Source organism: Vitis vinifera, chromosome 4, assembly GCF_030704535.1.
Source record: "Vitis vinifera cultivar Pinot Noir 40024 chromosome 4, ASM3070453v1".
Lineage (NCBI taxonomy): Eukaryota > Viridiplantae > Streptophyta > Magnoliopsida > Vitales > Vitaceae > Vitis > Vitis vinifera.
In genome coordinates this window covers 5,032,063-5,059,859 of record NC_081808.1, presented here as the reverse complement: position 1 = coordinate 5,059,859, position 27,797 = coordinate 5,032,063, and the positions used below count along the sequence as shown (strand labels likewise).

The following is a 27,797-nucleotide window of genomic DNA, read 5'->3' as shown; positions in this document are numbered from 1 at the left end:
TTTAAATTTTGGATTTTTTTTCATGTAAGCAAACATTTGTGCATGGTTGATATATACTTCTTGAGATATCATATGCAATCAAACCTTGAAGACATTTGTTTATGGGTTAAATACATTATAAGAACGATTAAACATATCTAAAAGTATAATTCTAAATGTCTTTCAACGTTTCTCAAAGCATAATTTCATATACTCTTGAGGATGTCCAAAAATGTAATTATAATGATAATTTTAAGGGTATTTTAATTATTTCATTAAGGATCATTTTTGTCTTAATAAGATCTTAATTGAGATAGACATGAAGGCATATTAGGTGGAATATAAAAACCCCTCACTTACGGAGAGAACAAATGCCACTGCTAGCTTATACAGAACGTAAGTTTCACCCGCTAAAAAACGAATCAAAATATAGAGTTTTCTTTTGAAACTTGGGCAATGAACTTCTGATGAGGCTTATGGTGATTTGCCAAGAAAACAAAGGCCACTTCTAAGTGCATAAAATGCCTAGTTGGTACTTCACCAAAAAAAATAGCTCAAGCTGCCTGATGGTTTGTTTTTCCTCCTTTTTTTTTTTCTGTGTGATAATTAAAATTCTATAGAATCATCAATTAGAATATAACAAAAAATCAACTGTTTTAGCACTCGCTGTTTCTAAAACCAATTCTATCTTTATTTTCACTAGAGCAAAAGAAAGCCCCAGTTCCCTAGAAAAATTTCTACCAGCTACTAAGTTCTAACCAAGCAGAAAACTCCTTGTATGTATCTGTTTCAACAACCCCATCGTCATCCAACCAGAACTGGGGAGAAAGGGAGGCGCCAACTTGAACCTCCAATGAGAAAAACCGATCCTCCCAACAGCTCATGCAGTTACTTCCCTATGAGCTTGTAGTAGGCATACAAGCCAGAACCAAGAAAACCCAGAAATTGTCCTGTAATGTTCAACTGCAAGGAAACATGTTAGGTTCTCTCACAAGAGCAGAATGGTAAATGTAGAGGAGGGCACTGAGGTTACTGGGGTTTTCACTCACAATATCAAAAGGAAGCCCCCCAAAAATCATCCAGCCAAGTCCAATGGTAAACAAATCCTACAAGGAGCACAAAGAATAGAAAATTTGAGAATGTGTACAGGGTGACGATGTTTTGAAATGAAAGTATAAAAACCGAGGCAAAACATAATTAGAGACTTTTTGAGTAGAATATTAGTGAGTTGTTTTGATATTTGATGTTGAGGCTGGAGGAGATAATACTTATTAACTTGAACTATCAAATGGATGAAAAATTGGCCATCATCAGGATATTTTGAGGTTGGCAGGGTAATTCTGGTTTTCAAATTTAAACAAAATTTTTGAAATTTTGACCAATTTTAAACCTATTCTGAAATATTTCACACCTCGGAAAAATTGAAGGATTCCTTTTTTGACACTCATGAATTTCATTTGGAATCCATAGAAAATCAGGGTAGTGTCAGAAGAGGTCTAATTGGATAATCCCTCTCTATTGATGACATGGCTACTTTAGCCCTTTTCTGTTTTCACACACAGATACGCCAGCAACTGAGGTAGCAATGTTGGACAACTCATCGGTACCAGGAGCAGCATCCAATGCAAGAGTCCTTTTTGCATAAGGTGACTTTAAGCCGTTCCCCACCCAATTAATTAGCTTAAGCAAACAAAACTAACAAAAGAAGGTAGAATAGAAAGAAATCCATGAAAGAAATCAGTCATTCATTAAGAAGGGTACAAAAAGACTGATAAACAAACCTTTAGATTGCCGCAAATTGTCTGTGTGACCGCTGAATTTAGAGTTGTATTCAGGAATATGCTGTAATTCAAGAAGAATGCCAGTATACAGGAGAGCAGCAACACGACCTGCCGAACCAGAAAGGGAACAAGAAACATATCACATTTAATTAGCCCCACTGTTAAAATAATTTGGATATTAACTCTCAGCACATCTCATAAAAAATGAAGATAAACAAGTTTCCCTATAGCAGACTGATTCAGTTTTATTTTCCACATCATTTGCATAACAAGTTAGTTACACAATATACAGACTTCAACATCTCTGAAATGATAATTAAAGAACTACCAAATAGGGAGTTTTTATCTATCCCAAAACAACTCACACTAGCCCAATGTGTTTCACATAACTTTTGAGCACAAATACATCCATCAGAATTGAGTAATAACAGAAAATGAAGCCACTCCCACAAATGATGATGGTGAAAAATTGGAAAATCCTTATCATACTGTGCACATGATCCTAAAACTCATTCCATACCATCCCTGGCCTGCCTGCTGGTTTGAATTTTATGTTCTAATGTCCCATCATGTTCATCAAACCAACATGAGAGAGAGAGAGAAAGAGAGAGAGAGAGAGGGAAAATAAGTAAGAAGAATAGGAAGGAATGACATAATTGGTTGATCCACAAAGCAGTCATTTTTCTCTTCATATAATATTCTATATGGTATAATCACCGCATCAGTGTTGCACCTTCACCGCTCTGAAGTAATATTCATCAATATTAAAAATGCAAAATTCTATAATACAAATATGCCAATTGATATATCAATGCAATGCCGAAGTTCAACAAAAGGCTTAGACTTGTGAAAATCTTTAATATAGACATTAATAAACAACCAGGCTCAATGTTCAAAATTACAGAATGAATGCGCCATGTTAAGAGATTTATACACACCCATGAAATAGAGTAACTATTCAAGTTCTAATCCAACATCAAATAAAGTTTAATTAATTAATTATAAAAGTATGCCATATCATGCATAGAAATTCTCAAATTTCATGTTATTAATTAATCTACGAATCTTTTCCATTATCTTATGTAAATTGATATAACTATGACTCAAAATTGTACAATCAACATAAACATGACATTTATAACAACAATTTGAATAATATCCATCAAAAATCCTAATGTTGGTTAAGATTTATGCCTAGATCTTTACGTTTCAACAAAACATTGAAACAGTAAGAAAGGGGATATATGATAAAACTGAAAATTAAGCATCAAAAACTTTACTATTGAATTACTAGTGCAAAAATATTAAGTAGTGAACTATTTTTTTTTTTTGATAGGTGGAGAAAGTGAAATACTTGTTGATATCATATGAAATTTAAGTACTGAATTCATCTAAACGGTTTGATAAGTAAAAAAACTAAAGGGAAAAAAAACTGTTTATCTTAAAAATTTGTCCATGCAATTATTAGAATCTTCATGAAGAATGGCATATCATGTTATGCAACATATAAGAGCAGCATATGCTTGTTTTGGGCTATTAATGAAAAAGGTAAACAAATCAATTGCTTTTTCTAAATGTTCAAAGAAATTAATTAATTTGCCACACATCATCATTTGTTTTTTCTTTTTAATCAAAGATATAAATGACAGATCCGGCCTTTCCATATCTTCTAATTGTATTAATTAAAGGGCAATTGCTTACTTGTAGACTTTAAAAAGTTCAGAATAGAAAAATATTTTTCCACTGTAAAAAATAAACTTATCTACCTGATACTTTTTTGTCTCTGCCTCTATATGCTAGAAAATACATATTTAGAATCAACAAAAATACTTTTCAGAGTCAAATTGGCAAAATAAAAAGAAATTACAGTTGAAGTAAATTTGTCACTGTTGAAGTTTATTATAGAGGAATTAAAAATTAAAACAAATTTTATTAATAAATAACTAGGTAAAAGACTAAAAGTAGCAACCAAAAGTTATAATTGTTCTTTTTTTTTTTTTTTTATGGCAAACATTTGTTTTTTCTTTGCAATCCGTATTAGGACTCAATTTGGAACCTCCCACATCCCCACAGAGTCTATAAAAATTTTAAAACCTCTTATTGTGTATTGCTTCTGCGTTAGTTAGGTTCCTAGAACTTAACATTTTAAGTGATATTAAGTGGAATCTATATCCTGAACGGTACCTCATTTATGCTATAAATATGCTTTATGGTTGGACGCTTAATTTGTTTTTTAAATACTCATTCTGGTTATCAAAACACCCCTAAGAAAAAGGAACATCTAAAGAAGTTAACTAGTATCATTGATGCTGATAATAAATCACAAAGAGCCAAAAATGATTCAGCAAAGACCAAGATTGATGCATGAATTAGTTCAAGATCTACTAGTAAAATTATGCAACAAGAATCAATCACATGGAATAAAAAATGTAGTATGTAGTTAATCAAATTACAAAGATGAAAACATTAGGGATGAATATCTTTATATATTTCATACAATTGACACTAAAATATTAGTTAACATATCATCAATACCCTTAGATATTGAATTACATGCAGTATAGCATAAATATGAACCAACTAGAAGTTTTATAAATAAGAGAAAAAGGCAAGATGAATTGTACAAATCAATGACAGCAGAACCAACAGATAAAAAAGAAATGAATCAATTTGCAGCACACACATGAGAAACTATACATGCTTGCATATAGACAGGAAGGGACTGAACAAAATGTAGTATTTTCAGCTCTTGTTCACAAGTAAACATCGCAGGGATCCAAGTTGAGTCACCAAGGAAGAAGTTGATGTCCATACTAAAAGACAGTTTTTTAGCAGAAAGAGAGTTTTTTTTAGCAATCAGAGAGTACCAGAAAACCAGGCAAAAAAAAATGAGGAAAATTCATGGCCATCCCTAAGTCGCCCCGAATAAAGGTCCAAAGCAACAATATTGGTCCACATAGTATCCCTATAAAAAAAGAAAAAAAAAAGATGTAATAAGATTTTCTGAAAAGGTATAGCATTCAAATAAACCCCATTAAGTAATTCTGCCAAGAAAATAATCAGCATGTCTAAAGGAATACAAGCAGTTGGAATTTTTAAGCTTACCATTACACCACATTAGGCCAAAGCTATTAAGGCCACTAGATTTCCCTGAGAAAAGAAAATATCAGCATCTAAGAAAGAAATCAAGCTACTGAGATGTCATTGGAAGTTTTTTAAAAAATAAAATAAAAATGGAAATTCTACCTATACGGGCTATGGTTGCAAGGTATATTGCCGTAGTGATGTTGGACAGGAAAACAACAGCATAACCATAAGAATCAAACGACAAGTCCCGAGCACCCGCAATAAATGCACCAAGAACAATCAGGCCCACACTGGTAAAACCCTTAAAATTTTCAGTTAAATGAAGGAATTAGAAACATTGCAACTCAAGTCAAGGATCTCAAAACTATTTCCAGTAACAAATTTTAAAAACAATGTGAACTCTCAGACAGTTGAGCATCAAGAATGAGATACTTGACATTATAGCCACCAGCCTGAATATTAGGATTCAATTCCAATCCAAAAGAGGCCTCAAAATTTGTTCATATAGGACCCATGTCTGGAAAGACGACCTGTGTGGTTCCACTCATAATCTGGGGACTTAAATTTCTTTTAAATAAATTGGAAAAGGAAAATCATATGGAAATAACTAATACTTCAAAAAATTTAAAAGATACCAAGTAATGGTTTCATGAAAAGTTCAACTGTCAAAAGGCATTCCCTCATTGTATCCATAATTAAGCTTTAAACTTCAGATCTTAGTAACTTCGCAAACTCTAAAATTTCACTCCACTGATTTATTCATTTATTTTTTGATATGTAAACTTTTCTTTTTCTTTTTATGTTGTCTTCACTAGGACTTGAACTTGGAACCTCCCACAACCCCAACCCAACCTCTTACCACTTGAGCCAAGCCTCAAGGGCTTCACTCCACTGATTTGTAAGAGTAGACAAAGTTCAAAATTGCACAATATTTAATCTTTTATTCCTTCCTATCAGAATGGAACCATGTAGCTCTTCCTTTTTAATAAGAACCATTCAGAAAGCACCCAAGGTGGTGCAATCCATGTACATGACAACTATACGATGTTCAATACAAAGGAGTAACTGAAACAAGAAAACCCTATCTCCACAAGGAAAAACATTCTGAGGGAACCTTACATGTTACACAACACAGACACCAGGAAGATAAGGTCCTATCAAATACGGATATTATCTTTACAAAGCCACATCCTCCCTTCATAGCTCCTTCTATTCTGCTCTTTCTAGATTGTTCACATCAAGCACAGAATGTCATTCCCTTACTCTCCTTATATGTTTACATGGCTCCATATGGGGTGGGGCCTCTCACCTTCATCATCCATCACCCCTTTTCCAACCTGACTTGGCAATACTAACCTTCCTACACAGCTTATCTCTTTCTATTGTGCATCTCCATGCCTACATAGTTTTCTATCGGCTTTTATATGTGTATTGTGTATTGTCTGGCAATGTATCATTGAAGTTTCAAGTTCCAAGTTACAATTTTCAACTTCTTTGTTTGAATGTCACTATCAACAGGGATGTCCATGTGTTGTCATATATTTATAGGCAAGTGATTTCCTGGTCATGAAAGAAAAAAGAATTAGGAGAAAAAAAAGTGTTGATTTGAAGCATCATGTAGACTCCAGAAAGACATTTGGATTAATTGTTCAGATTGTTAAATCTGACAGAATTACAACTTTCCAGCATAGTTGCAAGAGTATGTTCTAGGATAGACAATTTGACTACTCCCAACAACCAAATCAAGAGAAAGTATAAAGTTAAGAGTAATTTCATGAAACAAAGAAACATGCATCATGCATCATCATCATGTCTTAATTAACAAGATATACATAATAAGAAAGCACCAGTAAGAAAGGGCTATTTACCTTCCAACAACAGAAGATGTATACCGCTGCCCAGCCAAAATATACTCCACAAACATTGTAAACACCACTGTAGTACGCCGAAGGGTAGTGTACATGGGAACATTTACTCCACGAACAGACTCCATGGTAACTAGCTTTCAAGGAGAAAGAGAAGAATGGGTAGACATTATTTATCACTAAGAAGAAAGAAAGAAACAATTTTCCACTAAAAGGAAGTGTTCAACATTGCAAAATAAAATGCATACCATGTAAAGCAAATAGGTAATTGCAAGAGGAAGGGTATGAATCAACGTTGTGATCGGTACAAAAACTGGGGAACCATCATTAACATTTGAAGATTCACCAAGTGTGAAAGAAATAATCTTCCAGCGTCTCAATGCATAGAGAAAAGAACATGAACATATTATCTGCAGCAGAAACAAAATAGAAATGAGGGAATAAATTCATTCAAATGTTAAGAATCCATATTAACCCAAAATTTTCAATGTCCTTAAAATAAAACAATTATTCAATTCGTATTCAGCTTGTGAGGCTAGGGTGCCAAATTGGGAGGCTGTTTGTTAAAACTTAAATACATTTTTACTTAATGACTTAAGTTGACTTTAAGTTAAATTATTTTTAATTTGTTAACTTAAACTTATTACTTAATTTGAACTTTAAGTATTACGGTTGTTTGGTAAAATTAACTTAAAATTTATTCTACATCATCAAATTTACATATTTACCTTGATTTAATTAATGTTTATTTTCATAAATTTTAAATAATAAATTTGTTTGTTAAACATCCATATTTAAATTGTAGATACATAAAATGACAACAAAATATTTACAATAAATAATGAGCCATGGATGGAATTATGGTCATGAACTATACTCTCATTAATGTGGACAAACGTGGTAAAAAAGATTTGCGTTTAAGAATAAGTTAATTATTTGACTTAATAATTAAAGTTATTTTTAACTTTAAGTTGTGATATTAAGTTATTTTAGTAAACATGTTCAATCTACTTAATGACTTAAATTAAGTTATTTAGTCATTAAGTTGATTTACCAAATACCCTTTGAATTGAGGAGATAAAAAAGATAAATGCACAAACAAGAATCATAGCGTTCATAAATTTTGAATTGGAACCCCAAAGGCTAAAAAAAGCCTAATTTTTCATTATTTGTGTTGAAAATATGTTAGTCCCAACGATTCTAATTAAATATACACTACGGTGTATATGAGATTTGTAAACTTTTTAACTTTTATCGAATATAAATTTATAGAAAGAACAAAAAAGGCGATTACATGAGAAGTGTACAATAGCAGCACCCAGATTAAAAGAAAACACAACGATCCAAAAATTTCAGAAGGGGAGGCCTAGTCAGGAAAAAGGCATGGGAGCTCCAATAAAAAAAATTATTTTGAGGAAAGATTCCTTGCCTTCCCAAGGTGCATCTCCAAGTTTTCAAAGATCCTTCTATTCACTTGTTCCATATTCCCATGGAAGGAAATGAGGTGCCACTTTTTAAATATCTTCCAGATTAACAAAATCACAAGTCTCAGGCTGTTCAGGACAGCTGGCAGTGATTCTCTAAGTTTGTTTAACCCCTTAAACAGAAAGCTCAAACCATATTTGACATGGACACCTATAAAGCTTCTATGTGAACTGTTATAAGAAATATTTGATATGTTAACTTATTTAGTTAAGCATAGATTTACTCAAGCTTAACTCATTTATCAAACACGCAAAACCCAAGCCCAATCTTGACTAGTTTAAACTGGTGACAAGCTTCAATGAACATTAAGTAAGGCATGTTCTGACTTTTTTGGGTTGCTTGGTCATTGGCCTTCAGATGAGCATTAACCGCAAGTTTTAAGAATTTTTTTTTTCTCCATACTGTAAAGGATAGAAGTAATAGAGAAATATTTCTTGAGGCTCACAGACATTTCACACATTAAATGTTGACTTTAATTAGAACTGTAAATGAATCTGATAATGTAAATCAGATCCAAATTTGAAACCAATTAAAAAAATAATGCACCTGCCCAAATCAAATGGAAAATCATAAATAGTTAGAACTGAGTTTAAATACAATTACATGATCAAAAGTACTAATTTTGCCAAAATCCAAAATTAGAGTGATGCTTGTTAGGGTTTTATGTTAAGAATACATGTGTATATCCTATTAAACTACCACATAACTCACATAAACTATGTGACATAACAACATAATAGACAAATCAATTATATCTAATAGATTTAGTCACATGTATGTATTAGCCAAGTGGGATTTTCGTGGATCCAACCTTTAATTAATTTTTTAAAACCCAATTACAATTGAAATTCACATCAGCAAACAGAATTTGGACTGACAGATATCTAATTAGTCCAAAACTGGATCCTAGTTGTGGCACATTCAGATGTGAGTCAGATCCAGACACAGTCCATTGACAGCCATAATTCTAGAGATATAAAAAGAGTAACTAGTTGTTCAATATAGATCCATAAAATAACTCTGACACCACTAAATAATCTTTGGGTTGGAGTAGTATGTTATTAATGTCCGAATTAGTTTGCACATTCAAAAAAAGTACATTGCTCTATTAAAGTTTTTCAAAGTTCAGAATTTTTTTTTTTAATACTTCAGATTCATAACATAAGATCACAAGTTGGAGGAGTTACACTCCAAAACTTTGCATGGAATCTTAGAAGTATGTTTTCATTTATTGCCAGTCTCTTCAACACCTTTTAATTTTATCATATGGAAAGGTTGATACTCTTTCTAATAAATCTACTAGAATTAGAAATTTTGTGATGACTGCCTATTTAGTACCTTAGGACAACTGCCAGCTGAAGAATTTCTTGCTTAATAGTTTGGTATATCTGTCAGCTAGCAGAAATCAAAGCTTTCAAACTTCAAAAGCTACACAAGAAATTGGCTTTCACATAATGATTTAGGAAGTTCTGAAAAAAGCTCCATGTATCCATATTCCATCCAGCATGGTTAACTTACTAGGGATCAACCTATTATTTACAAAAAAATATGCCATCCAAAGAGCACAACTTCTACAACCACTCATCCATGCTCAGATAAAGTTTCACGCCATAAGAAATAATGAAACTTTGGTAGCTGGCAGCAGCTGATAAGCTATCCTAATTATTTCCAATTATAGTGCAAAAGTTTATAATCCACTTTCCAGGTGGCTTAGTAAGATATGCACAATATGCCATTGAGGTTTAGAAAATACTGCAAAAAAAAGGGAAGGACTGATTCTAGACTTAATATTGAGATTATGCAAGATTCTCAATCAAGCTTCCTTAAGGAGCTTTCCTCCTTTTTTTTTTTCTTTTTTTTTTAGAACTTTAATTGTTAGTTTTACAAGCTATTTTGAGTTTTTTATTTCAGGGATATTCGGGCTACTTCCATTTTTCGGCCTCTGGCAGGATGAAAGTTTGTCATTTTCTTTCATTCACCCCTTTCCTTAAACTTCCAACTTCCTAAATCTATTTAACCATAGCATATTTTTGCCTATAATACAGCCCTTATCCCAACTTTCTGCAACCTCACAAATTCCTCACTATATCCATAGTTAACAAAGAGGGTAGGTGTTGAGCTTTAAAGCCCTGCATCACTTAAGCCATTAGTGAATCCAAAGCAAATGCTTCCTAACAACTTCTCTAACATACACAATAGCATGTCCTAAAATTTTTTGTAAAGCCACGAGTATTTGTAGGTTGTGTTTTTTACGATAGCCCACTCACTTCAAGAATGCAGGACTACTTGCTTCTCCTTAAAATTTTTGAGATTTAGAAGTTAAAAGGCATTCAAACCCCCACCCAAAACACAGAAATATTATTTCTTGAATGGGTTCTACAAATTACTTATGCCACGTGGACAATGACATGTATTGTAACTGTTTGCTATAAGGGTGTACGAAAAATGTGGCATTCCTGAACCCAATAATGTTTCAATATTTAAAGAACAGACAAACAAATAAAAATTAATGGTTGCCCCTATAACAACATTAATAATTTAGAATAGAGAAGGGAAAAAAATAAAAAATCTTTGATTACTAACTTAATTTTCAATTAAAGTTGCATGAGGAGTGAAAAAATCAAACACCTTGATTATATAAGGCAATTGATTGCCAAGAAAAGAAAAAAGATGGCCAGGAATCTACCTGAAAGAGTGTGATGACACTTGCACAAGGGAAATGATAAGAAGAAAGGGCTGCTTTGTTGAAGATCACCAATAGAACTGCAAAAACAAAGAATTGCATAGAGGAGTTCACGTAAAATGGATCGATTAATGAAAAAATTAAAATAATAATGATAATTATTATAATTACGCAAATGAAACGACTCCAGAATTCACATGAAATTAAGATGCAATTTAGAGAAGAGAGGGCACCTGCGCAGGACATGTAAGAGATTGCAGCGTAGGCTCCTCTCTTGGACATGGCGGATCCTTTGAAAACCTTATCATCGGGTCGCGGAGGATCCGATATCGGAAGCATCGGACTCTTCGAGGAATTAGAAGACGCCATGAGAGAGGCGTCTCTCAGCTTCTCTCCCTAAAACTCTACCTCACGCTCTGTGTTATGGAGCGTTCAACGTTGACGCGATGACGCCAACGTTATCTGCCCTTGGTGAGCCAACTCAGAACGGGTTGACTCGGTGAGCTCATCAAATTGGGAGGTGTTCCCGTAGCTGAAATTTTGAATCATTCTCTAATTTTAATTTTTATTCCAAACCCCATTCCACCTTTCGGATTTCGGATCGACCTTTTTCGGGTCTAAGAATTGCCCTTCCTTTTTCCACTGTCCCCCGCACTTTTTAGTACAATCCATATTTTAAAAAATATTAATATTAATATTATGATTTTTTTATTAATCATTAAATAATTTTTTTTAATGTATCAAACACAACCCAAAAAAATTATATTTACATTCATCAAATTTATCTTTCCATCCACCTTATTTACGCATCCACTTAAAAATATTTTCGTTAATACATTCACCTATGAATTTCTAATATACTTATAATATCGTTTTTATTCTATTCTTTCATGCTCATTTTTAATATACTTATAATATTGTTCTTATTCTTTTCTTTCATGCTCATTTTTTTTGTTCTTTTTTTCTCATAATTTTTTTCTTTACGACAACAAACTTTAAGAGAAAATATATTTTAGGACTTATTTTTACTCAAATTTTCTTTTTTCTTTTTTTTTTAAAAAAAAAACTCATGAAAATAGTTGAAAATTAATTAGGAATAATTTAAAAGCAAGAAATAGTAAAAAAGTGCAAGAGAAATGAAAAAAAAACACTCATTATATGACACTCAGAGACCATGTAAATATTCCTGTGATTTGAATCTATAATTTTTTATTTTGATGCAAATTTTGAAATTTATATTTATTTTTCTCACAACTTTTTCTTTATGACAACAAACTTTAAGAGAAAATAATTTTTAGGATTTATTTTTACACAAACTTTTTTATAAAAAAAACTCATGAAAATAGTTGAAAATTAATTATAAATAATTTAAAAGTAAGAAATCGTGAAAAAGTGCAAGAGAATTGAAAACAAAAAACAAAAAAAAAAACCACTTATAATATGACATTAAGACACCATGTAAATATTCCCTTGAAATTGATATTTGGTGAGTATAAATCAAACATTTTATGACATTTGATATCACAACTCACGATCTTGTTCTAAGAGTCATCATTTCGATGATCATCCTCGTACTTAAGATCGACATTACTATACCCTAACATTTTTCATTAAACTTCAACTAAAATACTTTTAACTCCGTGAGATATATATAATATTGAATGAGTTTATGGGCTTTTATCATCTTGACACATTAATTTATGGAAGTTATACTAATTTGCCTTAATTTTACTCATAATTATTGTTATACTTATCATATAAGAAAGATCAAACAATAATTTTTATCCTTTTTCTTTTATTTATAACTTAATTATTTGTCTTAAATTTCACTCATAGTAGTTGGTATATCTATTAAACAAGAAAGATAAATAAATTTTTTTGTCCTTAATCTTTTTTACTTATCTCTAATTATTTGCATTAGGTTTTATTCATAGTTGTTAGCATATTTATCATACAAAAAAGATATCCTCGTAGCTAAACAATAACTTTTGTCCTTAATCCCGCATTCCTCAATTAAATCCTCTTTGCTTAACTAAATTTTTTTTCAATGATCTTTCTTAAATATTAAGATTATGTTTGATTCCCAAAAAAATTTGAGGGAAAATAAGAGAAAAAGAAAATAAAGAGAAAAAATGAAAGGGAAAAAAAGTGAAGAAAAATAAATAAAAAATATATTTAGAGTTAATAAATTATATTTATATGTCACTTTAAACTTATTTAAAAATATATAATTTTTTTAAAACTAATTTTAATTATATTTATATTTTTATAATAAAATTAATATAAAAAAAATCATTTTTCTTAATATTTTTGTTCTTTCCTTGCTTTTTTTTTTTTTTGTGAATCAAACATAGGCTAAATCCCAAGATTGACTCTTATTGAAATGTTGAGGTTGAAAAGGTTCTTTCAAATTAGAATAGGAAGAAACAAGCAAGCAGTAAAGTTCAAAATCAGTTCGACACTTCATAAACTTACGGTTAAACCAACCTTGTTCATTTAACATCATTCTCAATTCTATTGAAAAAAAGTAGCCCAATTAAGCCTATGAAATAGTGGGCCCAAACCTGGCCCAGCCCAGCCCAACTTGGCTCGGTGGTAAACCAATCTGACGAGTCCATAAAAATTATTAATATATGAAATACATGTGATCAAATAATTTAATATTATTACTTAAAATAAAAAATTAACTCAACGATAATAAGGTAAATGAAGTAACTATTTTTGAATTTAAAATATTTTGCATCATTCTCGTTAAAAAAACAAAAAAACTAGGGTCTGTTTGGGAAAAGTTTAGAAAATTATTTTTAAAAGACATTTTTGTAAAACTGTTTTAAGAAATAATTTTTCGATATTTTCTAAAATAAAAGTTTATTAAAAAACTTGAAATATTTTTTAAAAAATAGATTTTACATGCAATGTTTTATTTTATCGGTTCTTTCATATTTGTCCCATTTTTTTTTTTATAAAAAAAACAGTATTAAGAAAATAAGTGAAAATAGTTAAAAATATGTTTTCATAAAACACGTTTGTTTATATTTTTAAGAATCAAAAATTTTTTTTTTATTTATGTTTTTCGGTTTATAATATATGTTTTCAAGTTTTTTTTTTCTTTTTTTTACCCTAAAAACAAAAAATCCGTCATAAAAAACAATTAACAAATATGTAATATATCATTAGAGTGATGATAAAATAGGCCAGCCATCAACTAATAATTGAAGAATATGTTGTGACTTGCTTTTATTATTAATTCATCTCAAGGTTGAGCACAAACAAAAACAGTAACATGAAAAGGCCAACCCACACATTCCACATGTAAGATAATTAATTATTAACTATTTAACATGCTAAAATCATACGTAAAACAAAAGGGCAAATGATTATATATTGACTAGGTGTCCCGACTTCTCATAAGGGGATGGACCTTTTTTTGGGCGGGTCAATTGCTAGGAATTAAACGGACTAATGATGAAATGAATCCTATAATGAAATAGATTCAAGAATTTCTTGAATCTATTTCATATCTCGCACTGTTAAAATTCAAAGCGGCGAGCATTCAATGGATTCGTAGATCATAAAACGGTGGGCCTCGACCCTTACACATTCCTCGACATGGGTAACAAAGCCATTTTTAGATGGTTGGTTGGGGAGGCATGATGGAACCCTGGATGTCAATTTTGTGGATCGGACGCGACAAGGATTGTCGAGACGAGAATCCAAAGAAGGCCAGCCATTTGATTGGCCTACCCGGTGAGGGAGTAGTAACCCAAGTGGCCAAGAAAATGTGCTGCAAGTCTCCCCCACGTGAGAATCAGAAATGTGAGGGAAGTGGGGAAATTTTGGGACATAGGCCATCAGGGAGGCATTGAGTTAAGAGTGAGGTCTATCTAGGAGTGAAGGGGACGTGAGACTGCAAGTTCTTTGAACACAGAGTATGGGTCTCCCGTCTCAATCTGTGAAACAGAGTTTCTTATCCTGAAAGGCCCCAATAGAAGCCTCCTCTTTAAAGAGGTGTTTTTGGTTGTGATGCTTTGATCCCTCTCAGGGGGACCTATTTGGAAGATAAGAACATGGATGCTTTTTAGGCTAAAAGGAAAAGGCATCCCACTACCTCCAAAGCATGTGGGCCATTGTATTTTTCTCAAGGTTGGGTGACAAAGGGAAATGGCTTGGCTGGGGTTGCCTCATACTTGTGGAGTGAACATTCTCAAAATTAATCCTACTTTCTTATGGTAAAAAGGATAAAAATTAAGAATATTTCCTATTTAAAATTGAGGTACTCAAAAAAATTTTATACCTCAAATTTTAAAATTTTTTAAACTAGTTTTTAAGAACAGAATTACATCCCGTAGTAGAAGGAATATGAAAAGTAAATAAGGGTGTTTTGTGGAGTGAACTTTCTCAAAATTAATAGTGTTTTCTTATGATAAAAGAAAGAAAAGAAAAAAAAAAGACTATTTACATAAATAGAATTTAATTAGCATATTTAGTTTCAAGAATAATACTATTCTTTCCATAATGAATTCATGAGGCACTAGAAAGTTTTATCCCTACATGACATTCATCCAAATTGATAAAATAAGTCTATTTAGTATGACCCACATGAATGGCAAGTTGTTATGGTTCGTAACTCCAATGATAGATTTAGCGGATTGACACTAACTAACAACTTGATGAACATACGGTATGCTAGAGTTAACCATATATATGGGCATGATACCACTTGTCACTTATCTTTTATACCACTATTGTGAAAAATAGAGAGCTAATTCATAGGTGTATTCTTTTGGTTGCATAAGATTAGATGTAAATAGAAGGGAAAAGAATTTCTTATCCTCTTAGATGAAAAAAAACATATGAGAATATGTAAAGAACTTTAGTACAATACTTGTTCAAGTTTGGAGTTACAATGATGCAATCACTTGACTAAATTTTAAATGAGGACTTACAATATTTTAGATTTATATAAATCTCTTCACAAAAAGTTCTAACATTGTAAAAGAATCATTTACTTGTTTACATTTGAAGGACATGGTGACTTTGGTATCCAAAGTAGTAGTTGCAACTAGCTTAGAGAGAAAAGGGCATTCGGATGGATACAGGATTACTATAGGAAATAAGTGATTATGGAGTAAAAGATCTATTAACTTTGAAAAATAGGTCAAGTTGTCCGACAAGGAAATTTAACAATTTTTTTAAAATTTAATGCCTCATATTTGCATGTCTTGAAAAAGCTCAACAAATTATAGGACTTTAGATGATGTTTATAATACTAGAGGGATTCTTTTCAAAGGGACAAAAGTAGATATTATGTGTATATCATCAAAGTTCATAGGCATACTAGGGTCTATAGGAGAATCCTAATGTCTTTTTGGAGAGTTTAGATTATCTAGTGTGATCATAGTGTAAAGAAAAATGAAGATGAGAGGAAAGGTAAAAGATTGAGTTAGAACTTTTACTTGGGAGAGTCAACGAAAGGCAATAGTGGTTTTAGGATTTGCATAAAAATGAAACACATGTCGACTATGAACATCAATACTCTATTCCTGTCTATAGCATAAGGAATAATAAATGCAAGTGATTGGTATGATTTCACAATATTTTTAAAGGGAATAGAAGTTGATCAACTTTTGAATTTGAAAGTCGTATTCCCTTAAAAGACATATTATAGTAAATCATGAGGTCCCACCTATAGGATGACATAAGAAGACTATAAATCATAACACTCTCCTTGTGAGAACACAGTGTGTCAAGTGTGTAAGAGCACCTTGCCAAGTGCTTGGAAGGGAAGGAGAGTGGTATCAATCGAAATCGATAAAGTAATTTAGTACAAATTGCCTACATAAAAAACAAATTATTGAGGTCCCTAGCTCCTAAATTGGTAGAGTTAATAAATTAACCTTCACTAAGAGTTAAAATCTATACAATTCAAGTACTTAGTAAGTGGCCTTAGGTATGCTTGAGCTAAGCATATGGGCATGGCACCATGTGTCACCATTCTTTTGTACCATTAATAGCTATAATGGGGCATAACTCCATTATTGCGAAAATGAATAAGCTAATTCATGAGCATATTATTTTGGCTGTATGGGAATGGATACAAGTGGAAGAGGAAAAGACAAAAATAAAAAAAAATAAAAAAAATCACCTTTTATCATCCTACTACGTACTACCAAATTTAAGAGGTTTGTAATTGGCTTTAGTAAGAGAATGACATTATTTTTATCATCCTGTAACTACCAAATTTCAGAAGTTTGTAATTAGCTTGAAAATAAGAAAACGAAAATATTTAATAGCAAGTGTGTTAATATATTTAGGGTATATTTTGCAGGTAGAATAAATTTAGGAATAAAAAGAGACTAGTGAATCACAATATTATTCGGAAAATGGGAATTAAAAAAATCCTAATGTGATTAGGTTTTGATTTTCATGAGAATTAACTTTTGATTTTATTTCTATTTTTAATAAGTAATTAAAATTGAGAAATAGAAATATATGGAAAAAAGAATCTCAAAATATTTAAATTAGTATTATCTTTGTCTATTTAAAAATAATTTGAAATACATACCCTTTTTAATTAGTCATTTAATTATTCTCAAAAATGTCAATTTACTTGTTATATCATCCAAGTTAATTGACAATTAGACTCCTCCATGTAAATGTTTTCATTCATTTTAGATATTTTATTATTTAGGAATTTTTTTTCTCTAAAAACATTATATAATAAGAATTTGAAAAAAAGAAGTAAGTTTATTCTAGTATTAATAAGTTAAAAATAAATTCATATTCTTGATAATAAATAAATCAATAATAAATTTTTATTTATTATATAATATAAATAATTGTTTAATATAATAGAGAATAAAATTTGTTGTAGGAGTTTTCATATATCAAATATTTTACAATATGTTGTACTTTGATATATAGTATAAAAATAAATAAATAAATAAATATTTTATATTAAATAAATTTATCGTAATTAAAATAATTATATATTATTAAATTTATTATTTATTATTTAATAAACAACCTTATTACTTTTTGAATTAGTAATTATGATTAAATAAGATTTGTTTGATAATATTTCCTCTTAAAATTTTAGGAAATAAAAAAAAAATATTAATCCTATTTAAATAGGATTTTTTTTGTATAATATTTCCTAAACTTTTAGGACATTAAAATAAGAATTCTACGAGATGTTTGTTTCTAAAGAAAAAAAAAACCAAATAATAATAAAAATATCTGAAAGAAAAATAAATATCTATACGAAGGAGTCTAGTTATCAATTAATTTGAATGACATAACAAGTAAAATAAAATTTTTGGGAATAATTGGATGACTCATTAAAAAGCACATGTATTTCAAATTATTTTTAAATAAATAAATATAATATTAATTTAAAATTTTTGAGATTTTTTTTCATATATTTTCATATTAGTGAATCAAATCCCACTTTTCCCATTAAAATTCATTAATAAATTGATATTTTATTTTTAAATCTTACTCTACATTTCTAAACATATTCTTTAATATTTCAAACTATTGATGCTACTTAGTACTTATACCGGGCCTATTTGTAAACATTTGTTCAAAATGAGTCATTCTTCTCATGAATGTTATATTTTACCTTTTTAAAATTAAATTATTTGAAACTAAAATTTGAAATTACGGTTTTAGAATAAATTGTATTTTCAACATGTGATATTTATATATACATAAAAAAAAAAAAAAAATTAAGAAATAAAAATTGGATTACCTTAAAGAGATGCTAAGAATCCTAATTTGATTGTTTTACTAACAAGTTTTTTTTCTTTTAAGTGATGAATGAAATTTTGAATATCGAGAACTACTCTAAATTTTCATAGTATATAAGCTTTAACCTTTGTTTTCATGGAAGAAAACCGGAAAACTTCAAGAAATTTATTTATTATTATTATTATTGTTATTACTTTCTAGGTTGTTAAAAAACTCCTAAAACCTGCTTGCTCTACCTTTAAAAGATTGGATCGAATCGCATCAGCTTGCTTGCACACCTAAAACTCATTTCCAATCAATTTGTGAGACAAATAAAAGAAGGTTAACTAGTTTCAAAACCTCCAAACTCAATTTGACCCAAAATTAAAAAAATTACTTTTAAGAAAAATGAAGCCTTCTAAATCAATCCCCAATTGTTGAAAAGAAGACAATTCTGATTTATAGTCAAAGATTGAATATTACAAGCCCTACAGATGTCTCTGATCATTTAAACATGACAAACATCAACACCTTCCCCTTCAACCCGGTTCTCACACGGGTCCGTCCAACTCAATAGACTCGCTTGAACCCGAGGCAGAGCAAGCTAGCTAGGCTCAAATCATTGAGCTCCATAATGGGGTTATTGAATTTATAAGTGCCAGCTATAAAGCCACACTGTAAAATTATGAATTATGTGTAGAGGATGGAACAGTTGGGTTCCACCACACGAGCGTGATCCATTCGGAATAGATGGGTCCTGGGACCAGACATGTCGACCACTGTGGCTAGGTCCGTGGTCTCCGGTTTCAATTTTGAAGTGTGAACCACCGGGACTAGCCTGCCTAGCCCATGCTGGTCCTCACGTGAACTTCACGTGGACCAAACCCACTCCTAGGGAATATCACAGCCCTACAGACACACTCCTATAGTTCTCTGTCACCCGGCCATTATTTTTAATTTTTGGTATTAACTGTACAAGTACAAAACATATACCAAACGTATAATATGTTGTTGTTTGCCCTGTCTCGGATCATTCTCTCCCTTTTCTCTCTTTCTCCCATTATTGCCTCTCCGTTGTAGATCAACACTCCGACAGAAAGAATCCTTATTATTTTAATCATCCCACATCCCACATCGAAGATGAGTGCTTAGTTTGGATATATATATAACCTCTATATAATGGTTGCCATGATCAAGGAGATGATCATGTCAAGAGGAGAATGTTTTAGTACCCTCATTATGAAGGTTTTGAATATGATAGACTAGTTTGCGCTGTGATTTCTTTCTGGGTCTTCTACCGACAAATCGAACATCATGAAAACATTAACTCATGTCTCCTAACTAAGCCAAACTTTAATTTTAGTTCAATCAAACACCCATTTTCTTAATCATCAACCATCAACTGATTTGATATTCTTTACTTGACAAGCCCCCGTTACTGTTTTCTCCTCTTTTGGACAAAATTTCAACTATTTTTCACAAGAAAAATGGTAATTGAACTCCAAATTCAGATCGTTGAGTTGAGTGTGTATGGTGAAATGAGATTACATATGAAGAACAAGACTTGAAAATGTGCATGTGACAATGACATCATGTTATAGGTGATGTCTTTTTGATACCCACTCAAACAAGTATATTTTTGTAGGGTAGGTGAAGGGTTTTCTAAAATATGGCCAAGTTACTGAATGTTAGTTTTCAAGTGGTGAATCCCATGATTAAGAACCCTAAAAATAGGAGGAGAAGCAGTGATGATTGTCTTAAAATAATGAGAGAAGCCATAATAACATGCTGAAGAAATGGGACTGAATTTAATATAAGGGTGTACAACAAAGCCAAGTGGGGGAGAATATTTGGGCCAATCTCAAAAGGATTGGGGGACAGTGAAGACTTGCAAGGAGGTGTTCGAGATTAAGGTCAAGTGCATGTAAGAAAGATCAATCCAATTTGCTTTCCCTTTAAAAAAAATATGATGCTGATTGGAACCCGGAAATATTTGCATGCATTAAGACAACAGTTCTATCACCAGTTATCTTATACATTGAACCATCAATCAAAAGCCTCGGGGTTTGGTGAGTGTGGGGTCGACATAAAGACAAAGGTGGTGAACCCCCGAATAGAGCCCTGGGCTCAGCGGTCCAGCCACAGTGGCGCACCCATTCTTCACCTGTCCGTGTCGCTGCTTCTCCTTTTGCCGACCCAACTTCCATCCTGTCCTTAACTTCTTTGTTTCAACACCCGACACTGGTCTTTTTCATTCTCTCTCACTCTTCCAAACCCCTTATATATGGACACAGATAACATCAATTCTATACACTTTTAAACTCCCATATCTCCCTCTCTTTCTCTCTCTCTCTCTTACTTGCTTTTTTCCATCTTATTTTATTGTTGTTTGTGCTTTGTTTGTTGTTCTGGGGTATGGAACTTCAATTGGGTCTGGCACTTCCAGCCTACACTCCTGCAGTGAAGGTGGTGGAGCTGAAAGGTTGTGGAAATGAGGCAAAGCAGAAGCTGGGTTCCCAGCCTTGGAGCTTTGGGTGTGAAAGCTACATGAAAAACAAGCGTGGTTTTGGTGAGGCTTTTGAGAAAATTGAAGATCATGACCATGTGTCAGATGGGACTTCATTGCCTTTGCTATTGTGGCATGGCCAGCCAAATGACGAGGATGATCACAATGGTCTCGGGAAGAGAGCCTCTTGCCCCATTAACAAGTGAGTCAGAATTCATTTTGTGTGGGTGTGTTTGTTTGTTTCCCGGTAAAATAATCCAGGTAAAGGAGAAATAATTTGGAAGCCCAGAGCTAATGAAGAGGTTTCCAAATTGTCTCTCGAGTCTTGGGTCTTGCCCTTTCGCAAAATGGAAGAGTTGTTTCCTCTTTTTCTAAAAACAAAAAAAGTTAAAAAAAAATAAAAATTGGAAGTTTGGAAGAAGGATTTAGTGAAAATATGAAGAAGGGATAGTGGGAATACTTTTTGGAGGACAAGAAGTCCTTTTCCATTTATTCTTTTAGAAAAGTAGTTTAAATGAATTTATATATAGCACTTTTGGAAAGAGGAATTGTGTTCTTGCCCCCATGGTGGTCCTCACATCCATCAAGTTCCACTTGTCCAATTCATAATTTGGATAAAACTTGGGTTGAAAATTTGGCCCCAAATCAAATAAATCAAATCAAATCCACCCCCACCCAAAAAAAAAAAAAAAAAAAAAAAAGAATTTGATAAATAAGAATGTTCAATCAATTTCTTCTTGAAAATAGTTGATTTTGGTTGAAAAACTATAAAATAAATTATATTTGGTTCTCTATAATTGAAATAAATTTTAAAATTTGGATTTGATCTTTCAATCAACCCCATTACAAAATAATGGCATGCTTAAAGGGATGGCATGCTTATTATTATTATTATTATTATAATTATTATAGTTATAGCAATGGATTAAGCTTTGCCCTTCAAAGGTAGTCATTGTTTTAAGGACTAGACCATCAATTTAATTGAATTTTACTCCTATGGTAGACTTTATAGTTATTCATTGACACTTTCTCTCTCTCACTATATTAAAATTATGCCTTACTACTTTAATTGATTCATATCAAAAGAATTGTAGAGTATTAGATTGAAGTAGAGAGTTCTAATTATATGATCTAAATAAATTTTCTTTTAAGAAGCATTTAAATGAATTCACTATATTTAAGTAAAATTAAGTGATTAATTTGTTCTTTTGTACAAACTCTCCACCTATGGATCATAATCTTCAAAGGTTGCATAAAACTTTCAAAAAATATATGTTCTAATATTTTTCAATTGGTTTTCTTTTATCACTTGAATCTAATTTAATCTTTTTATAGTATATATTATTTTATAAATAATGTTGATTTTATTTTTTTTTTAAGATTTTTAATATCAAATTATAATTGTTTTTTTTTATATCATTTTTCTATAAAGAATATTAATTTATTTTTACCTTTGAGTATATATATTGAAAGTTGTTCCCATATATTATTTAAATTTTGGTTAAATATATAGAAAATAGTTTTTAATAAATATTATTTCTTAATTCGAGTTAATCCGAAACCACTCAAATTGCAACCTTAATTAACCTTGGATGGTAATTGGTCTGCTTGATAGGAATGGTGAGGAAGGAAATGCAGTTGTTGGGTGGCCACCAGTAAAATCATGGAGAAAGAAGGTGATCTGCCAGCATCAAGGTGGTCGAATGGTGTTTGATCGGACGGCAGAGAAGGAAAGTGGTGGAGCAGGCCCCATCTACGTGAAGGTGAAGATGGAGGGAGTGGCGATAGCGAGGAAGATCAATCTAAAGCTGTATCAGTCGTATCAGATGCTCAAAAACTCCTTGACTGCAATGTTTGCTCGGTGTAAGTGACTATACCATAAAATCTCCTCTTCAAAGTTCCCAAACAAGGTTTGATGGGTTTGGTCCTGTTCCACCCACAGGCAAAAAATGTGACGTGGATTGTGTACACTACACTCTTACCTACCAAGACAAGGAGGGTGATTGGCTGCTTGCCGGAGATGTTCCATGGAGGTAAGTGTTATTTTCTATGTTTGGTTCATGGGAAAGGATCAGAAAAAGGAAAGGAAAAACAAAAATCGTTTGGCACCTATAAAATTGTTTGGGCCCTTTTTCCTATCTGTTATTTAATTATTTAATTAAAAATGAAATTTTTAATAAAAAATTTATAACACCTAAATTTAATTCTAGGTGGCTTAAATTCATATTAGTTTGGTTGTTAAAATTATATGTTTTAAAAAAACATTGTTTTCCTTTAATTTTCACAATATTTCTTAAATCATTAAAAAAATGGATTACATAAATAAAATAAATATTTTTAAAAAATTGAAGAAATATTGAAACAAGTGTGAATTTTAGAAACTAAAAGAAAAATGGTAATAAATGTTTAGTTTGGAATATTTAGGATACGTTTGGTTGTTGAAAAATTTGAGAAAAAAAAAAAAGAGAAAATAAAAAGTGAAAATTCAATAAATTATTTTTATATGTTTCTTTAAATTCATTTTATTTATTTATTTTAATTATATTAAAATTAAAAAATATGTAAATTTTTAACTAATTTTAATTTTATTTATTTATTTTATACATTTTATACTGAAATCAAATATGAAAAAACTATTTTTTCTTAATAGTTTTTTTTTTCTTTTTTTTAAAAATAATTTCCCGGGTCAAACTTAACCTTAAATTACATTGAAAATACTTAGAAATGAGGTTATTAAGAAAAATAAAAATAATTAAATATCTTTGAAAAATTATGATGAACTCAGCAAAATTAGAGGGTTAAAAGAAAGGGATAAGTAGGTTTTCTTGTCAATCCTTCCACACTCAATTGTATTCATCTTCTTCTCAATTTTCTTGTCAAATAATTTTAGAATTTAAATTATTTTTCCTCCTTTACTTTCTATTCTAAAATTCAACCCTTTGCTTCTGATTTTGTCTGTGTAATCCAATGTACTAAATAAGAAGTGTGGAATTTGCAGAACATTCATCGAGTCTGTGCAGCGCCTGGAGTTAGTAAGGAATGGAGGTTGATGAAAGTGCAGGCAGATTTGCAGGCTGAGATCTGGATTTCCCAATTATGCTACTTTAGCTAAACTATATAATGTATGATCTATGGATGTTAATTGTTAGCTTGAATAAGTGATTGTAGAAAATGAGTGAAGTTTGCCTAGTTTATTACTTTAATTATTAGTTGCTTGTGACTTTCTACTGTAACAAATATCCGATGCCTGAGTTGAGATTAGCATATATGTTTGCCTACTAAGAAAATTGTGTAGTTCCCTTCTATCATCATCCTCTCACTACAAGTACCCTTTTAAGATGTTTGTCTTTTTGTCCGAATGACAGCATGCCACTGACTTTGTAGCAATAGATATGCGGATTTACCATTTTCTTTCCTTACCCTTTTCATTATGAGTCGACTAGGTGTGATATCCCATGTGGGATCTAATAAGGAATATGTTCTTGATACTATATCTAAGGTTGTTCTTAATTATTCAGACATGTTTTAAAGTTGTGAGAGTTTGTTAAACATGTGGACAATATCTACTTAGGAGAGAGTGAGTTGTTTCAAATGATATCAAATATCAAATCTGATTCCGACTCTAGTGTGAGACTCCGGTTGTTCAGCTCCACAATCACATTGGGCACAATGAGGACAATAAGAACCTGTTTGGCAGTGATTTTCAAAAGTGTTTCTACCCTTAAAAACACTTTTAAGTGTTTTTGGGATGAAAATAAGGTGTTTGGCAAATTTTAAAAAACACTTCTGAAAATCTGAAAAAACACTTAAAGTGATTTTTAGAGAATCACTTGACAGGTAATTTTTTTTTAAAAAACACTTCAAAATTTTTGAAATATTCCAAAAATGCCCAAGTGATTCTCGATACCTCCCTTTCCCTTTCACTCATACCTCTCTCCTTCATTCTCCTCCATTGCTCTACACCTGAGACTACACAATAGGAAAGGCGCTACACTTTCGTTCGATGTCATTGATCTGATCAAAGGTAACCCTTTGTTTTTTTCTTGTTTTTCTTTTCTTTGTTTTTAATGTTTGATTGTCTTGAATTGTTAGTTAGGGTTTGGGTTTTAGGATTGTTTGGTTAGGAGGAAAGTATAATAAAATGAAATGGTAAATCAATAGAGTAGTCGAGTTTCATTTCCCGGTATTTCTCTCTCTAAAACTCTCATTCTCTATTCTGGTTCACATATGCAATTGCTCTATTTAGGGTTTTTGGTTCACATATCTGTAAGCCACATGTCTTTGTTGCCATCACCTTGCTTAAACTAGCGCCACTAGTTCACTGGGCTAAAATAAGGTTTGAAATAATTTCTTGGTCAATTTTCAATTCAAAGATGACGATTCATGAAATTAGCCAAGTCAATCTTGTTCCCAAGTGGACATAGTGCATATGCGATCCTTGTAATTAGTTGTTCCCACATATCAATGGTAACATAATATTGAGGCATTACATATTGATCAAGATAAAATAGAAATAAGATCATTGATTGAAATCTTGTGATTTTTTTTTTGAACAAATGTTGTTAGAAATAAAGAAACTCTTTTAACTTTTGTAAAAAGAAAATGCATTCAGCTCATTCTGAATCCTATCAAACATAATGGATCAACTTGATTATGATTTGTTGTTTAAACAACCAATAATTGTATTAGGAGGTTACGTTGTCCATTTCTATGTAATCAAAGTCCTACCCATGAACTTCTAATTGACTCATAATGTTTATTATCTTCTATAAAATTTAATTGCAGTTTTGTCGATTTCTTGGAGAATAGGGAGATTGTCACTTAAAATATTCCTCTCTACCTTTGTCCTCACGCATCGCTTTCTTTTAGTGTAACTCATGCATTGTTTCATACCTGCTTTTGGGTTCCCAAAGAGAATGAAACATGAAGAGAAATTAGATCATTCTAAAGCTGTAAGAAACAGGGAAAAACAAATACCACATAAGTTTTTTCGTTTGATTTTGCTTTCATTCAAGCAGTTGGAGCCTCCAATTTAACCCTATAGCAAACCTCTATGGGTATTATCTCTTCTGTTGCTTGGGTTTAAATTAGCAGCTGCACCTTATGATTATACATGCATATTAAGGATATGAAATCATAATGTTCACACATCTCTCTCTCTTTTATTGTCTTATAGGCAAAAGAAATTTGCTAAAAGTGTTGAGATATTAGGAATGTTTAGATATTAGGAATGTTGAGATATTAGGATATTAGTTGTTCTTTCCTTGTATCATTCTTTCCTATTCTTAGAATAGTGATTACCCTCTATATATACTCTATACATGAACGAATGAAATAATTAATGAAAAACTACCATTCATCAATTTGAAGATGGTATTAGAGCCATGGAACTAAAATCCTGGATATTTTGTCGGTAAGGCCAACCATCGCCCCTCCTTTGCGATAAAAAAAAATGAGTGAAAAAAATACTATTGTTTTTCAATCTGAAGGTACTTTTAATCCATAAATTATTTTGACTGAATCAAATTATGACGTTTGGTCACAACTCGTGGAGATGCATATTGCCGAACGGGAAAAACTTTTCTACATTCGAGGTAAGACAATCCACCAAAAAAGTCAAAAGATGGATATGAAAAATGGTATGCTGAGAATCAAAAGGTGAAGAGATGGTTGTTAATGTCACGCTTACCCACTGTTCAAGAAATTTGAAGTGTATTATCAAAGGCCTTCTATGATGGAAGTGATGAATTACAAGTTTTCACTTTGAATCAAAAAACCTTCATTGCTAAACAAAGTGGCAGGTCTCTTTATGAATATTATGGAGAGTTACCTGAAATTTTTTGCGAATTGGATCATTGGGATATGGTAGTCATAAAATACCCTAAAGACATTGCAGCATACCGAAAATCCATTGAACAACAACGAGTGCACATCTTTCTTGCTGGATTGGATGGTGACTTTGAGCAAGTTCGAGGAGAGATTTTACGCAAAGATCCTCTTCCCGATTTGGAAGAATGCTATGCACTGATTCAACGAGAGGTAGTGCGTCATGCTAGTATGAAAGCAGAATCTGACAACCTTGACACCTCAGCTATGGTAGTCCGACAGCGATCAACCCATAATTGGCAGGATGCATTCAAGGCCCACACCTCATTTCCATTAGAAGAGCCACTAGATGATGAGTCTAAGACCTGTAAAAGGATTCAACCGAAAAAATATTGTCATTATTGCACTCCCATTCCAAACAATCCTGATGGCCTCTACAGACCTCCATCAGCTGAATTCTCTGCATGAAAAGAACCACAATCTCTGACACCAATCATAAAAGCTCCTCATGAGACAAGGACTTCAATGACCACTTATACCCTACACATTCCAAAACAGTCACCCAAATGTTCTTGTTCAAGGAAATATGAACAAAAGTACAAAATAAATAGTAGTGTCGAATCCCCATACCAAATATCCTACCAAAATTTATCCTAAGGTCATCACCCATAACCAAACTAACGTTAGAGCGAAAACTTTTATCCCTCCAAGCATATCCCTTCTCTACCTAATGTCCCAACTACAAACTTTATCCAAATTAACTCTCAACAAATGTTTTGTGCCACTGCAAATCTCCTCAACCATTTATCAAGGAAAGTCTTAAAATCGACATATCACTCAGACCACCCAAACTA

General features: G+C 31.7%; 2 protein-coding genes across 3 annotated transcripts; one reads left to right on the top strand and one right to left on the bottom strand.

Moving 5' to 3' along the window:
• Positions 1 to 299: 299 nt before the first annotated feature.
• On the bottom strand, positions 300 to 11,528 carry LOC100256151 (UDP-N-acetylglucosamine transporter UGNT1). Of its 2 annotated transcripts, XM_002285138.5 has the most exons (10): positions 11,114 to 11,528; positions 10,884 to 10,960; positions 6,961 to 7,122; positions 6,716 to 6,849; positions 5,007 to 5,137; positions 4,866 to 4,910; positions 4,628 to 4,725; positions 1,761 to 1,868; positions 1,029 to 1,085; positions 300 to 942 (listed from the first exon to the last, which is right to left on the bottom strand). In XM_002285138.5, the coding sequence occupies exons 1-10, from the start codon at positions 11,247 to 11,249 to the stop codon at positions 868 to 870; spliced, it is 1,023 nt and encodes a 340-aa protein (XP_002285174.1). In that variant the 5' UTR covers positions 11,250 to 11,528; the 3' UTR covers positions 300 to 867. The 2 variants fall into 2 exon arrangements, with proteins under 2 accessions (XP_002285174.1, XP_059592237.1); XM_059736254.1 differs by lacking the exon at positions 4,628 to 4,725 and having other exon boundaries at positions 828 to 942; positions 11,114 to 11,459.
• A 9,383-nt stretch (positions 11,529 to 20,911) lies between these two features.
• LOC104879021 (auxin-responsive protein IAA28) lies at positions 20,912 to 24,404 on the top strand. The gene is made up of 4 exons (XM_010650370.3): positions 20,912 to 21,319; positions 22,733 to 22,980; positions 23,060 to 23,150; positions 24,116 to 24,404. The coding sequence occupies exons 1-4, from the start codon at positions 21,027 to 21,029 to the stop codon at positions 24,165 to 24,167; spliced, it is 684 nt and encodes a 227-aa protein (XP_010648672.1). The 5' UTR covers positions 20,912 to 21,026; the 3' UTR covers positions 24,168 to 24,404.
• The last annotated feature ends 3,393 nt before the right edge of the window (positions 24,405 to 27,797 follow it).